The sequence below is a fragment of the Engystomops pustulosus genome, chromosome 2 (assembly GCF_040894005.1).
Source record: "Engystomops pustulosus chromosome 2, aEngPut4.maternal, whole genome shotgun sequence".
NCBI classification, from domain to species: domain Eukaryota; kingdom Metazoa; phylum Chordata; class Amphibia; order Anura; family Leptodactylidae; genus Engystomops; species Engystomops pustulosus.
In genome coordinates, this window is record NC_092412.1 from 143,066,694 (window position 1) to 143,083,620 (window position 16,927).

The 16,927-nt window shown below is 40.2% G+C and overlaps 1 protein-coding gene across 5 annotated transcripts in view; it reads right to left on the reverse strand.

The window, feature by feature from the left end:
- Positions 1 to 14,153: 14,153 nt before the first annotated feature.
- Positions 14,154 to 16,927, reverse strand: part of INPP5B (inositol polyphosphate-5-phosphatase B) — a 54,798-nt gene continuing 52,024 nt past the window's right edge. For all 5 annotated transcript variants that reach the window (XM_072136742.1, XM_072136743.1, XM_072136746.1 and 2 more), the window contains one exon: positions 14,154 to 16,792. In XM_072136742.1, coding sequence (XP_071992843.1) covers positions 16,671 to 16,792 — 122 coding nt within the window. In that variant the 3' untranslated portion in view covers positions 14,154 to 16,670. The remainder of the gene's footprint in view (positions 16,793 to 16,927) is intronic.

The window sequence follows — 16,927 nt, forward strand, 5'->3', positions numbered from 1 at the left end:
CCATGGGATACCAAACGACAGTATCAGGTACCAGGGGATACCATATGATAGTACCAGATACCATGGGATACCATATGATAGTACCAGATACCATGGGATACCATATGATGGTACCAGATACCAGAGGATACCATATGATGGTACCAGATACCAGAGGATACCATATGATGGTATCAGATACCAGAGGATACCATATGATGGTACCAGATACCAGAGGATACCATATGATGGTACCAGATACCAGAGGATACCATATGATGGTACCAGATACCAGAGGATACCATATGATGGTACCAGATACCAGAGGATACCATATGATAGTACCAGATACCATGGGATACCATACGATAGTACCAGATACCAGAGGATATCAGATGATAGTACCAGATACCTGAGGATACCATACGGCAGTACCAGATACCATAGGATACCATATGATAGTACCAGATACCATAGGATACCATATGATGGTACCAGATACCAGAGGATACCATATGATGGTACCAGATACCAGAGGATACCATATGATGGTATCAGATACCAGAGGATACCATATGATGGTACCAGATACCATGGGATACCAAATGACAGTATCAGGTACCAGGGGATACCATATGATAGTACCAGATACCATGGGATACCATACGATAGTACCAGATACCAGAGGATATCAGATGATAGTACCAGATACCTGAGGATACCATACGGCAGTACCAGATACCATAGGATACCATATGATAGTACCAGGGGATACCATATGATAGTACCAGATACCATAGGATGCCATATGATAGTACCAGATACCATGGGATACCATATGATAGTACCAGATACCAGAGGATATCAGATGATAGTACCAGATACCTGAGGATACCATACAGCAGTACCAGATACCATAGGATACCATATGATAGTACCAGGGGATACCATATGATAGTACCAGATACCATAGGATACCATATGATAGTACCAGATACCATAGGATACCAAACGATGGTACCAGATACCATAGAATACCATATGATAGTACCAGATACCAGAGGATACCATATGATGGTACCAGATACCAGAGGATACCATATGATGGTACCAGATACCAGAGGATACCATATGATGGTACCAGATACCAGAGGATACCATATGATGGTACCAGATACCAGAGGATACCATACGATAGTACCAGATACCATGGGATACCATACGATAGTACCAGATACCAGAGGATATCAGATGATAGTACCAGATACCTGAGGATACCATACAGCAGTACCAGATACCATAGGATACCATATGATAGTACCAGGGGATACCATATGATAGTACCAGATACCATAGGATACCATATGATAGTACCAGATACCATAGGATACCAAACGATGGTACCAGATACCATAGAATACCATACGGCAGTACCAGATACCATAGGATACCATATGATAGTACCAGATACCATAGGATACCATATGATGGTACCAGATACCAGAGGATACCATATGATGGTACCAGATACCAGAGGATACCATATGATGGTATCAGATACCAGAGGATACCATATGATGGTACCAGATACCATGGGATACCAAATGACAGTATCAGGTACCAGGGGATACCATATGATAGTACCAGATACCATGGGATACCATACGATAGTACCAGATACCAGAGGATATCAGATGATAGTACCAGATACCTGAGGATACCATACGGCAGTACCAGATACCATAGGATACCATATGATAGTACCAGGGGATACCATATGATAGTACCAGATACCATAGGATGCCATATGATAGTACCAGATACCATGGGATACCATGCGATAGTACCAGATACCAGAGGATATCAGATGATAGTACCAGATACCTGAGGATACCATACAGCAGTACCAGATACCATAGGATACCATATGATAGTACCAGGGGATACCATATGATAGTACCAGATACCATAGGATACCATATGATAGTACCAGATACCATAGGATACCAAACGATGGTACCAGATACCATAGAATACCATATGATAGTACCAGATACCAGAGGATACCATATGATGGTACCAGATACCAGAGGATACCATATGATGGTACCAGATACCAGAGGATACCATATGATGGTACCAGATACCAGAGGATACCATATGATGGTACCAGATACCAGAGGATACCATACGATAGTACCAGATACCATGGGATACCATACGATAGTACCAGATACCAGAGGATATCAGATGATAGTACCAGATACCAAAGGATACCATAGGATACCATATGATAGTACCAGATACCATAGGATACCATATGATAGTACCAGATACCATAGGATACCAAACGATGGTACCAGATACCAGAGGATACCATATGATGGTACCAGATACCAGAGGATACCATATGATGGTACCAGATACCATGGGATACCATACGACAGTACCAGGTACCAGGGGATACCATATGATAGTACCAGATACCAGAGGATACCATATGATGGTACCAGATACCAGAGGATACCATATGATGGTACCAGATACCATAGAATACCATATGATAGTACCAGATACCAGAGGATACCATATGATGGTACCAGATACCAGAGGATACCATATGATGGTACCAGATACCAGAGGATACCATATGATGGTACCAGATACCATGGGATACCATACGACAGTACCAGGTACCATGGGATACCATATGATAGTACCAGATACCATGGGATACCATACGATAGTACCAGATACCAGAGGATATCAGATGATAGTACCAGATACCTGAGGATACCATACGGCAGTACCAGATACCATAGGATACCATATGATAGTACCAGGTACCAGGGGATACCATATGATGGTACCAGATACCATAGAATACCATATGATAGTACCAGATACCAGAGGATACCATATGATGGTACCAGATACCAGAGGATACCATATGATGGTACCAGATACCAGAGGATACCATATGATGGTACCAGATACCAGAGGATACCATATGATAGTACCAGATACCATGGGATACCATACGATAGTACCAGATACCAGAGGATATCAGATGATAGTACCAGATACCAGAGGATACCATACGGCAGTACCAGATACCATAGGATACCATATGATAGTACCAGGTACCAGGGGATACCATATGATAGTACCAGATACCATAGGATACCAAAGGATACCATATGATAGTACCAGATACCATAGGATACCATATGATAGTACCAGATACCATAGGATGCCAAACGATGGTACCAGATACCAGAGGATATCAGATGATAGTACCAGATACCAGAGGATACCATATGATAGTACCAGATACCATAGGATACCATACGACAGTACCAGATACCATAGGATACCATATGATAGTACCAGGTACCAGGGGATACCATATGATAGTACCAGATACCATAGGATACCATATGATAGTACCAGATACCATAGGATACCATATGATAGTACCAGATACCATAGGATACCATATGATAGTACCAGATACCATAGGATACCATATGATGGTACCAGATACCAGAGGATACCATATGATGGTACCAGATACCATAAGATAGCATATGATAGTACCAGATACCATGGGATACCATATGATAGTACTAGATACCATGGGATACCATACGATGGTACCATATACCAGAGGATACCATATGATGGTACCAGATACCATAGGATACCATATGATAGGACCAGATACCATAGGATACCATATGATGGTACCAGATACCATAGGATACCATATGATAGTACCAGGGGATACCATATGATAGTACCAGATACCATATGATAGTACCAGATACCAGAGGATACCATATGATGGTACCAGATACCAGAGGATACCATATGATGGTACCAGATACCATAGAATACCATATGATAGTACCAGATACCAGAGGATACCATATGATGGTACCAGATACCAGAGGATACCATATGATGGTACCAGATACCAGAGGATACCATATGATGGTACCAGATACCATGGGATACCATACGACAGTACCAGGTACCATGGGATACCATATGATAGTACCAGATACCATAGGATACCATATGATAGTACCAGATACCATAGGATACCAAACGATGGTACCAGATACCAGAGGATATCAGATGATAGTACCAGATACCAGAGGATACCATATGATAGTACCAGATACCATAGGATACCATATGATAGTACCAGATACCATAGGATACCATACAATGGTACCAGATACCAGAGGATACCATATGACGGTACCAGATACCATAAGATAGCATATGATAGTACCAGATACCATGGGATACCATATGATGGTACTAGATACCATGGGATACCATACGATGGTACCATATACCAGAGGATACCATATGATGGTACCAGATACCATAGGATACCATATGATAGTACCAGGGGATACCATATGATAGTACCAGATACCATAGGATACCATATGATAGTACCAGATACCAGGGGATGCCATATGATGGTACCAGATACCAGGGGATACCATATGATGGTATCAGATACCAGAGGATACCATATGATGGTACCAGATACCATGGGATAGCATATGATAGTACCAGATACCATGGGACACCATATGATAGTACCAGATACCATGGGATACCATTTGATAGTACCAGATACCATGGGATACCATATGATAGTACCAGATACCATAGGATACCATACGATGGTACCAGATACCAGAGGATACCATATGATAGTACCAGATACCATGGGATACCATATGATAGTACCAGATACCATGGGATACCATATGATAGTACCAGATACCATAGGATACCATACAATGGTACCAGATACCATAGGATACCATACGATGGTACCAGATACCAGAGGATACCATATGATAGTACCAGATACCATGGGATACCGTATGATAGTACCAGATACCATAGAATACCATATGATAGTACCAGATACCATAGGATACCATACGATGGTACCAGATACCAGAGGATACCATATGATAGTACCAGATGCCATAGAATAGTACTTTATCGTGCATAGTGTTCGGGCACTAGTTACATACAGAGACAGGCTTAATGTTACAGTTACATACATACACTACGAGAGGCACCTTCTTACATGTTGCTGGTTCCTTAGATGCAAACAAACAGTTACAGACAGCACAGGTTAACTAGACTACAATACATAAGGTGAAACAAATACACTACCAAATACATAAGTGACAATAACAGATAGATGCAGGCTAGACAGACATGCACAGGGGGTACTACAGTAGGGGTGCCAGTATAGAGCTAATGGTGATTAGGGTGAAACAGTGGTGTGCTGCTATTGGTTTGACAGAAGAGACACTGCTGGTAGCCAAGTACTTAAAGGGGTATTTTCATTTTAATATTATTGTTTTGTTAGGGAGATCGCACTGGTTTCGGACACCATCTTGACTACTGTTTGCCATTTTAAGTATTAGCCAGGGGTCACGCCGGGGGTCAAGCACTGTAACCTGTTTGCTCGCCTGCCAGCTTATTCCCTTTGACATCCAGTCTGTCCATCTTTAGTTTCTATATATCTTGGTTCTAGAGCCAGCTTATCTTTTTCTTCTCAGGGAAATTAGTATAAACATGTCTGTGAACAAGGCCTCTTTGATGATTTCCTAGCTCCCTGCTTGTTGTCATTCTATACAAAGCTTTTATTTTGCTTCCAGTGGACAGAAATCTGACCTTGGACCTACAGGTGCACAGCTCGTTAGTGTCATAAAGAGTAATCAGAGCTGTGGTTTATAACGAGCCATGCACCTGTGTAACCATGGTTCGATCCAGTGGCGTAACTACCACCGTAGCAGACTGCATTCTGCACTGCATTTCCGGACTCAGTCCGACTGCTGGCCGGGCCGTGCTATACCTTTGTTTCTGCCGCCACTTCGGCAGTCCGGTCCGCTAACCATCTGTAACTCCTTCAGCTCCTCCAGGCTGCAATGCGCTCCCCTCAGTCAAGTGATCAGAGGCACGAGGTGCAACTAGGGGCATTTTATTAGTAAAGGGAGGCCGCTGGAGGATATTTTTTAGTAAAGGGAGGCCGCTGCTGACATGTTATTAGTGAGGGGAGGCAGCTGCTGACATGTTATTAGTGAGGGGAGGCCGCTGCTGACATGTTATTAGTGAGGGGAGGCCGCGGCTGGGACTTGTTATTAGTGAGGGAGGCCGCCGCTGGGCATGTAAGTAATGAGGGGAGGCCGCCGCTGGGCATGTTATTAGTGAGGGGAGGCCGCCGCTGGGCATGTTATTAGTGAGGGGAGGCCGCCGCTGGGCATGTTATTAGTGAGGGGAGGCCGCCGCTGGGCATGTTATTAGTGAAATTTTAAAAAGCTTCTCAGGTCTTTTATTTCATATTTCTTTAAAAAAAATCAAATAGAGATGAAGGTACAAGCTTGTTCCATTAAAAGAAGAGGCAAGACCTGTGCATTTCGTACAAATCACATATCAGTCATGGTCTAACCTTCAGAAGGGTGAAGCAAATATATGATACAAACATATCTGTACACTGAACTATTAAACTTATGTAGATAAATAAATGTTAATATAAGTTCATGGTGTCTGTCCAATTATTTAAACCTCTAGGATACCTGGTTTCCAGTTGAAGTATCTAGAATACCTCTCAGTTACTTAACTTATGGGGGTCCTATCTCATTCCCCTTTTATGAGCCCACAACTGATAACCAAGTAGATTTGGGGGTTTAACTCCTAATGTACAGGGTCCCCGGGCAACAAAAAGAAAGCCATTGCGTAGGATAACATGTATTGCATTGTCAGTAGTCGGAATAGGTAGATATTTTTCTATGATACTATTACATTATAGTCCAGACTGTACATAGTTCTCTATATCTTCATCTGTTCCACTTTTATGTTGTGATCTCGTTCCCTACGTTCCCTTATGGCTGCTCTTTCTTGTGCTTTTTGCAAATTATGTTTAGTATAACCTCTTCGGGACAGCCTCCATTAATCCTATCACATTCACTGAGAAAAGTTTCTTCATCACTACAACTTTGTCTTGCCCAAATAAACTCACCATAAGGCAAATTCTGGATAACATTCCTCAGATGGTTACTGGTAGAATTAAGAATTGAATTACCGGACACAGGTTTTCTATATAAGGAAGGGTTCATACTACCGTTTTCCACTGAACTTGTAAAAAGAACATCTAAAATTAGCATATTAGTCAGTTCAATGTTGTGAGTAAAACATTGGATGAAAGACTCTATATATTAATTGGACCCCCGCCAGACAATGAGGGTATCGTCTATATACCTCGCATATCATTGTATAAGACGATGGAAGGGGTTGTTGCACCATACATCGACACCTCCTCCCATCTAGCAACATACAAGTTAGCATAGGAGGGAGAAAAACAAGAACCTATAGGACAACCCTGAATTTGAAAGAAAAAACTGTCCATCAAATGAAAAAAAAGTTAGAACAAAAGTCTGTCATGGAAAGAATAAACTACTTCAAGCCTTCTGAAAAATCAGTATATCTGTTAAGTTGATATTCAAGTGCCGACAGTCCCGCTGCATGGGGGATACATGTATATAGGGCAGTTATATTGCAAGAGAGCCATACACACTCCACGTTCCACCTGACATTGATTTAAAGGCCTAATAAACCACTACCAGTATATTGGTAAGCAGTGTAACACCTTGTAGTTTTTTTTTTCTTTCAGGGTTGTGTGTGGTGGCATCATCCAGAAAATCAACTTTAAAGTGAATGGTTGTATAAAGTCAAGGAGGCGGGAGAGTTTAACACTGAAATCCAAAGCGAGTAGCTCTAAATGCCTTGTCCTCTTCATTGGACATTATGCATCAGACTTCAGGAGATCTGGCTAGTGATGATTCTAACTGCAGGACCATCAATTACAGTGAAGGGGCTTTCTGAGGAAGAGAGAGCTTAATTTCAGTGTTAAAATCTCCGCCTTCTTGACTTTAAACAATCAATTTACATCTCAACTTATTTCTAAATGATTCTTCTAAATTATGCCAAAACACGATGCCTTGAAAGAAACATAATATTGAAGGTATTCAGCTGCTTGACAGCATACTGGTAGTGGTTTATTAGGTCAATTTCTGCTGACAGGTTCCCTTTAAGCACGGTGGTAATGTAAGAAACACGGTAGTTTTCTCACAATTGTTTGGAGAAAACAAGCCAACCAAGAACTGAGTCTTTCTGTCAAAGAATTTATTCCCGATACAATGGGGCACAACAGTGGTGGAAACTTGCCCTTATGAACCTTTGGTAATGCATGGAAAATGGGGTTCTGTGGAGAGCCTGGAATTAAATAATCAAATTATTTTTGAGAAATGGTTCCTAGGGATAAACCCCATTTCAATAGTGATTAAGAAACTGACTCAAGAAACAAAATATCAGAACACGCGAGTGATGCTAGTAAGTTGGATCGATCAGTTGCGACATTTCCTTACCACACATGGTGGAGATTTATCTGGCTTACAGGTTACAGTGATAGAGAGGATGTCCGCCCCAAAAAGGGGAGAAGATAAGTCACGTAACCGAGAGGTATACTAGATACTTCACCTGGATACCAGGTATTCTAAAGGTTTAAATAATTTGGGCAGACACCATGTACTTGTATTAACATTCATTTGTGTATCTACATTAATTTAATAGTTTTCTGGTTTCGAGCCACACTATTGGCAGAGACTATTGCCCATGACTGTTCAGGTCTGATTGCATAGGTGTGTTTGTATCATATATTTGCTTCACCCTTCTGAAGGTTAGACCATGACTAAGGAATGATATGAGATTTGTCCAAAACGCATAGGTCTTGCCACTTCTTAATGGAACAAGCTTGTACCTTCACCTCTATTTCATATTTCTTTAAAAACTCAAATAAAGGACCTGAGAAACATTTTTACATTTTACTAGTGCTGGATCATATCTTCATTTCATTGTGCTTACCGGAATCGGCACGGATTCCTGGGCACCGTTCACACTCATAGAGAAGATTGACATGATGGTTATGGTGAACTGTTTATCTTTTTCTTTTTTCACTTTTGGAACATAGCGATAATTATCATGTTTACAATTATTTTGGTTTATTTTTATTTCTGATTTGGGGAAAGAGGGATTTTGTTTTTTTTCACTTTTATTATTTATATTAGTTATTCAGGCACTCCCTAGCAAACTTCTTTGGACTATGATCCTTACCGAACCTGGGGAAATTGAAGGATTAACAACTGTGCCCTCTCCATATTCCCTAACCATCCACCATGTTTCCAAGAAGGCTGAAAAGTTAATGCATTTAGTACCTTGGGGCTTTGTTTTTATATATACATAATACATAGGCCCATTAGTATATTTAAAAACAAATGGGGATAGGGAGTTGTGACTCCAAAGTCAAACAAGGCAGTTACAAAATATTACACCAGGCTAATAGAATTTTTTATTTTACCAGCTTTTTTTTATTAGGGTTTTCAATATTATAAAATAATGAACAACAGTGCATGGGTACTCTACATTACAGAGAATAGGGGCACCAATTTGTGTTGGATTTTGCATACAGAGCTATCTGGGTCTTTAACCCTTGACAATGTATAAGGCAAACTTGGTCCACTCTTGCCTCCCCGTAGGCACCCCAATACTCAGACATGTCCTAGCTAGCAATTAACAAATAAACCAACAACAGAATCAACAAGATAAAGGAAAAGACTACAACAAAAACAAATAAGAATTGATAAGAATTGGCTTCATATCTTTAGAGATATTAAAGGAAATCTACCATCAGAATAAAGCATGATAAACCAGGGACGCTGGTTATACGGATTATAGATCCAGACCATATGACTGTGGTAATCTTCTTATATTTGTTATCCATGGTCTTTCTCCTTCTGCAACATTTGCTTGTGGGCTCTGTCTTCCAAATCCACTGTATTCTTTGGGTTGGTGTGATTTTGGGGATACCACATTTATATAATTTTTAATAACCATTTGTACAAAAAGAAAAAAATAAGCAGTGTAAGGTGTCATGTTTTACAGGATGTGATGATGTTTACATTGATATATATTTATGGGACTGTACAACCTTGATCACATTTTATTTAAATGTTTACATTAGGATGTCATTTTCCATTACAAGGTTCACCGCGGGGAAGGACTATTTATATATTGATAGATCGGAACTTTTTAGATGCAGTGATACTAAACAGGTTTATGATTTTTACTGTTTATCTTTATAGCAGTTGTACAGAAAGGGGATGATTTGAGCTTTTAGTTGTTTACATGTTTTTTCTGCTATATTTTTTTTAGACCCCGTAAAAGGGTACTTTTACCATAAGTGGTCAGATTGATCCTACTGTATACTGCTATACTACTTTTTTACACATGATCTATTACAATGTGTTACAGCGAGCTTGCAGTCCCACCCACCTTGAACATGTGGGGGGTCCAGAGGCAGACAGTGTGATAGATGAGCATAGGGAGATCACACTGTGCAAGTGCAAAGTTGCTTCAATGATAGTCTGCTGCCGATTATACAGTGTCAGAGAAGATGATAATAAAAGCTTCTCTCTGACAGTGCAGAGGATTTCAATGGTCAGATACTGGGACAGATATGTTGGCAAACATTAGAAAGAGAATTCAAAGGGTCCCTAAAACTGTATAGCAGCCCTTACATAATGGTTTACAAGTAAAATATAGAAGAATACTGAGTGGCTAGTGTCTGTAAAGTATATATTTTTCTGTGAGTGTGGATTTACTAGGATGCAGACAATGAATGGTTCTCAATTCAATAGAAACAAAGTTATCTGATGGATTCCAATATAGAAGAAATGAGAACGGCACTCAACTGTGTTGCCTTATTAAAATATTTTTTTTATTTTCATACTTACATTACTAAGTAGTAATTGCAAAGAGGACATCCCCTGTGTAAGTGACGGTCATTTTGCTTGTGGGATTCTTCTGGCTTCTATTCATCTAACCACATGATGAAAGCGAGATGGTGCCTTCTTTTCCGGATCTCTTCATTTCCATCCGTGGTATCACTGCAACCCCGAGGCAACAGGCCCTGTGTCTTGGGGTTGTACTGGACCCTGACCTCTACCTTGAAATGTATATTCATGCACCTCAAAAATATTTCCAGAATTCACCCATTTATTACAATGCAAACTTCTAAAACTCTAACTGGTGCTCTGATTTACTCACATCTCAAGTACTCCCTACTAATCTTTCTTCCACTTGCTAAACTCTTTCCTTTACAATGTATTCTTAATGCAGGAGCCAGTGTTGTGTTTCAGACAAAACGCTACACGGATGCCTCCAGTTTGTGCCCATCTCCTTCCGAATACAGTTTAAACTAATTCCCCTTATCTGCAAAGCTCTGTACAGTGCAGCACCTACCTACCTTTCAGCTCAGTCTATCACACCACCCATGCTCTAAGACTATTTTCTTCTTTAAATCGGCTTTCTCACTCATGTCTCCAGGACTTCTCCCTAGCCAAATCAACTCTTTGGAATACCGTACCCCACAGACTAATGTTCAACCACCAAAATTTCAAGCAGGCTATAAAAAACCCATCTCTGGAGGCAGAACGGTCACATTTTAGCCATCAGTTTGGGCCCTTTCAAACTCGCCAACACCAGCCAATTTTTCCTGCTTCCAACTCCACTGTGTCTACCCCATTCCAATTCAAAATGACACCTGCAGTCTTATTAATGAAAGGGAATATCGCAGAGTTCATCTTACTGTGTCAATCTCATCATTGACCAAGTTGCAAATTAATACTGCCAATCTTTGGCTGTTGTAATAACCCTCTAAAACCCAGTGGTAAAGTAGTTGTCTAAGACTTGCTTTATGGTCTCTTCACTTCCTATCAAACCAAACACACTGCCATAGAACCACAACATCTTGTTATTGCAGCTCAGCAATATTTACTTGAATGGATCTGAGCTGCAAACAGATAATGTAACAAATGGATAGGATGTCAAAGTAGCATCACCTGTGTCCGACCGCTTTGGTCAGCAGAGAAGCAAGGGTGGCAGATGATGGACCTAGGAACAGTTGATCAATTTTTTTTTTTTTTAAATCGCAGAGCCCTTTAAAAGGGAACTGGTCACCACATTTGCACATATACAGCTAGTGATAGGTTCCTATAGAGCTCTATTAACTGACTGGCACAGTTTTTTTTTTTTTTTAGCTAAAAATAGTTTCACTTACATCCACAGAAATCACCCTTTACCTTATAAGACCTTGCATCAGAGGGGGGCGTATCCTTCTTGGCCAGACCCTTCCATCTAATCTTCCCCATGCCTTATGCCTCCTTACTGGTCACAGTTCATGTCATGTGACCAGAGTGACATCATCTCAGGTACATCAGCCTCTTAATAATAGCAAACTGTACCCCATGCATGTATCTGACCACATGAAGTCACATCTACCTCTATGGACTTCTACTCCTCTCCATCCTCCATGGAGGCTGCTGTGATTTCATGTGATCACATAATTGGTGTACAGTTTGCTATTCTTAAAAGGCTGTCAGATCTGCAATGATGTCACTGGCCACATGTCATGAATGTAAAACAAGGCACAAAAATTGACACAATATTTCCCAGAGCAGAGGGAAGAGCAGTGATTTGAAGAGTCACAGAGCTGTCAGTCAAAATAATGGGGCTTAATCTTCTCCCTATCCTATGAGTCATCCATCTGCTCATGCTTCCAAGAAGGTAATTATAAACTGCTGTGCAGATGGTATCAGATCCCAACCAGACTCCATTCCATGTTTCCGGAGCCTGACCTGACTTGCTGGAGGTGTGGGACAGAGGAGGGCACTTTCCTTCACATTTTCTGGTCATGCCCAACATTGACACCTTTTTGGGATTCAGTATGATCCAATATTAAGCAGATTGATGATTTCACCCTGCCTCTTGATACGACTCTTTTCCTTCTTCAGCACAGTGAGATCTCCTTCCAGGTGTAAAAGCGCTCACTTCTAGATTCCTTGTTATGGCGGCACGTTCAGGTATCCCGCTCTTGTGGTGTCAACCAGATGCCCCTTCTGTGTCCCTATGGCTGTTGAAGGTAAATTAAATAATGCTCATGGAGGAACTTACTGCCTCAGTACATGACACGTTTGAGAAATTCCACAAGACCTGGCTTCCCTGGACACGGTTCAGGCAATCAGCAGCATACAGGCCACTTCTAGCCACTGGCGAATAGTCAGTTTACCAGCATAGGTGCTCTCCTGTTTGATGACCACCCTAGCTGGCTTAAAACCCTTTCTCTTCCCCTCCCCATCCCTTTTTTTCTCTCCTTTTCTCTCCCTTTCCCCTCTCCATCTTCTCCTCTAGCCATCAACTCTCTCCCTCCCTTTCTTCCCACGAGGACATCTTGCCCATTCTTCTTCCCATTTTAGGCCACTTTGGGCATTTGTGTGTCCATCAGGCCGACCAGTACATTCAATGCTATTCTTAAACAAGCTTGCTGCTTAGCAGTCTTGTTGCTCATTTATTTACTTATCTTGCGTATCTGTTTGCTATGTCTTATATACACTTGAAAATGTTTGCATCAATAAAGAATTAATAAAAAAAAATAGGGCGTGGTTCACTGCCAGCCTGAGAGAGGAGAAGAATCAGAAAAAATAATTGACATATCAGAATAATGGCTAATTAAGGTACAGTGCTCCACTGGCAGCTAATTTTAGGTGATATAGGGAGGACTTGTAACCCTTTATCAGCATGCATTGTTAGTCAGGAGAGTCAAAATCTGGTGACAGGTTTTTCTTTAATGCTGTGGCCAAGTTCAATCTTAATAAAAGCTATAAAATGCTAGAAAACTCCCACTAGCACATTGTAAAAGTCTAATCAAAACGGGGCTGGGTTAAGTGTGCCCTTTATATACAGAGCTACAAATAAAATCTTAATCCTTGTGGATGCTTTGAAGAACTACTAAGGCATATAGTTAGTTTTATGGCACCCTGTGTTCTCAGGTAATGGGTGGTGACTCACAGAGAACATGGAGAGCATGTGACTAAACAAGATCTTCCAGCATGCTGTAAAGGCCATTAAGTCAATTGGGTAGGGTCCTGGTGACACCAGCACAACTGGGGAGACCCGAGAAGGAATGGCTATGAGATGTCTCGCTGTTTATTACAGAAATAGTGAAGCCAATAAACAGTTACAATGACATTTATTCTTTTTCTGTAGTTAAAACCACATTTCAAAATACTTTCTCATTTGTACCAATACAAAAAAAGTAAAATAAAATTGTCAATACATCTTAGAAATATATACTTATAAGATAGAAAATAACTGTACAAACCTCTTTCAGAAGAACATTAAACAAGCAAACTCTGAAATGTGGATTTACATCAAATGTGACAATTTATATTTAAAAAGTAAAAACATTCTATTAACAACTTTACAGTCTAAAAATACATTTTGTTGGCGTTTCAGACAGGTCAGTAATCCAGCATGGACAATTTACAATAAGTATATTATATGGCTGGCAATGACTCCCAGTTCTTATCTTCTTGCAAATTTATGGCACTGGTAATATGGCAGTATAAAAGCACCAACCTTCTTACACATATTATTCTAGTAATAAAATGTAGTATTGCTTCCTAGATTTACCCTTTATCTGATCACCACAGCACATACAGGCAGTACCCGGGTTACATACAAGATAGGGTCCATAGGTTGAATTTGTATGCAAGTCGAAACTGTATATTTTATAATTGTAGATACAGACAAATTTTCTTTTTTACCCCAGTGAGAGCTGGATTTTCCAATTATTTTGCTGTAATTGGACAAAGCATTATCAATAAAACTTCAATACAGAGACCTTGCAGCTGATTATTGCAGTCTGGCACTAAAGGAAAGCAACCAGAGAGCTTCAGAGGTCACAGGGGGCAGAGGGGTCTGTCTTTAACTAGGGGTTGTCTGCAAGTCGGGTGTCCTTAAGTAGGGGACCGCCTGCACTTACCTGCTTGTTGCTACTATTGTGGACATGTCAGTAGTGGACATACATGAACAAGCAAACAAAAATCAAGCTGCTTTAGACTATACCCACATGCAAATGTTACAACTGAAGAAACCAAGGTTTTAAGCATGGTATACTTTTGGGTGACCAAAGGCTAAAAAAGTATTACAATGTTTTACGGATTAGGATCGGTCACGAATTCCAGATTGGTGGGGTCCCTGTAGCAGATTTGGCACTAGAAGAAAAATTGAAAATGGAGCTAGAACAGTTCAACTCTTATGAATGGGAAAGCTGCGTTACTACAGCTGAGCTCTCATTCCCCCATTCCATGAATAAGAACTAAGCTCAAGTTACTTTTCCCAAGACACTACAAAAAGAACAGAGTGGTGCTTTTTGGGCGTGTAGAATATCAAACCCCCAATGATCCAATATTGATGTATAGAGCAAAAATATACACTGCACCATTGGAATTCTCCATGTCCAGGGCTGACGCTATAAACAATATTCCTTCCACTTTTGCTTTGCAGAAGCTCTGATTCATATAACCACCAAAAATGTTGTGAGAACCACACATCCATACAAAATATATATATATTTCTACAGGAAAAAATTATCAGATTTTTGGCTAGGACCTTTGAGTAGTAAAATATTTTGTATGCAATCATCTGCTTCTACTACGTTATCATTGTCTTAATACGGATAAACTTTGCAACTACTCAGCAGTAAACATAAAAAGCATCTGCCAGATGTTGGTGCATTTGTGAAAATCTACTTAGTGCTTTAGGATAACTGATATTCATAGAAAAACCATGTTCCTTACCAGGTGCCAGTTAGTAACTAAAATAGTAAAGTGTAACGTTGATGAAGTCAGTAACTTTTCAACAAACGTTGTATATTTCAGTAGTACATCTGATCTCCACCATTCCCTTCTAAACTGCTTACTCACTCTGTTCCCGAGACCATCTTAACCTGAAGACACCCCAAGGTTTGTTGCAGATTATTTAGCAGCTTTCTGAAGCAAATAAGGGATTAAGTTAACAATAAATTATGATTTAATGATCTAATATTGCAGATTTTATGGCAGATTTTGTTGTGTGTTTGGCGCAACAGAAAACACATTCCTTTGTCATACAGGTCTTAAAAGCATCTAAAAAAGTCTAAAACCTATCATAAAGATTGTGCAACATGTTTCAGACAGTTTTGGTGAAAATTGCAATATATTTCATTAAGAGATTGCTTCTAAAATAGAAGTCTTGAAGGGTAGGAGTATCAGAAGTCAGTTGTCAAGGGTTTTACTTTAACCACACATACAGTACAGTTGCTGGGTGAACAGATTTTCCTGAGCAGCAAATAGAAGTGACCTGGGAAGGTTTGGCACAGAAGTGTGGTTTCTTCATTCATTTTATCATAAACTACACCATTGTCATAAATACTTCTCCATTCGAGAAACCCATTAGGTTAAGCATTTTTTAACGGATGTTGCTTATATCTAGGTTACCATGGAAAGTCCTTCATCTATCAATATGGAATGTTTCATAGTGACTGCTACATGACCAACAATATTTCCCCAGGTAGCTCACAACATTTTACAGCACAAACACGGGTTATTGAAGGCACAGTGGTGTTAAAAGACAACATGCACATAGATCTACAAATGTAAAAAAATATAAATCAGGCTTTCAGATATGAAGAAAGATGGATCCAGACACTATGGACCTTTTGTGGCGAGGAGGAACTGCTGGACATATTCCTGACACTTTCTCTTGTCTAAATTGCTGGGTGAGGATTGATCTGGAGGAGGTCGGAGTATAAGGTTTCCAAATATACTTGCTGTTAAGAGAGACATGTGTTAATGCAGGGCCTAACAGTTTAAATGCCATGATACACCATTTGTTTAAACACATAGGGGCACATTTACTTAAACGATACTGTGCGATCTCCGCTGTGCGTTGTCCGACAATCATG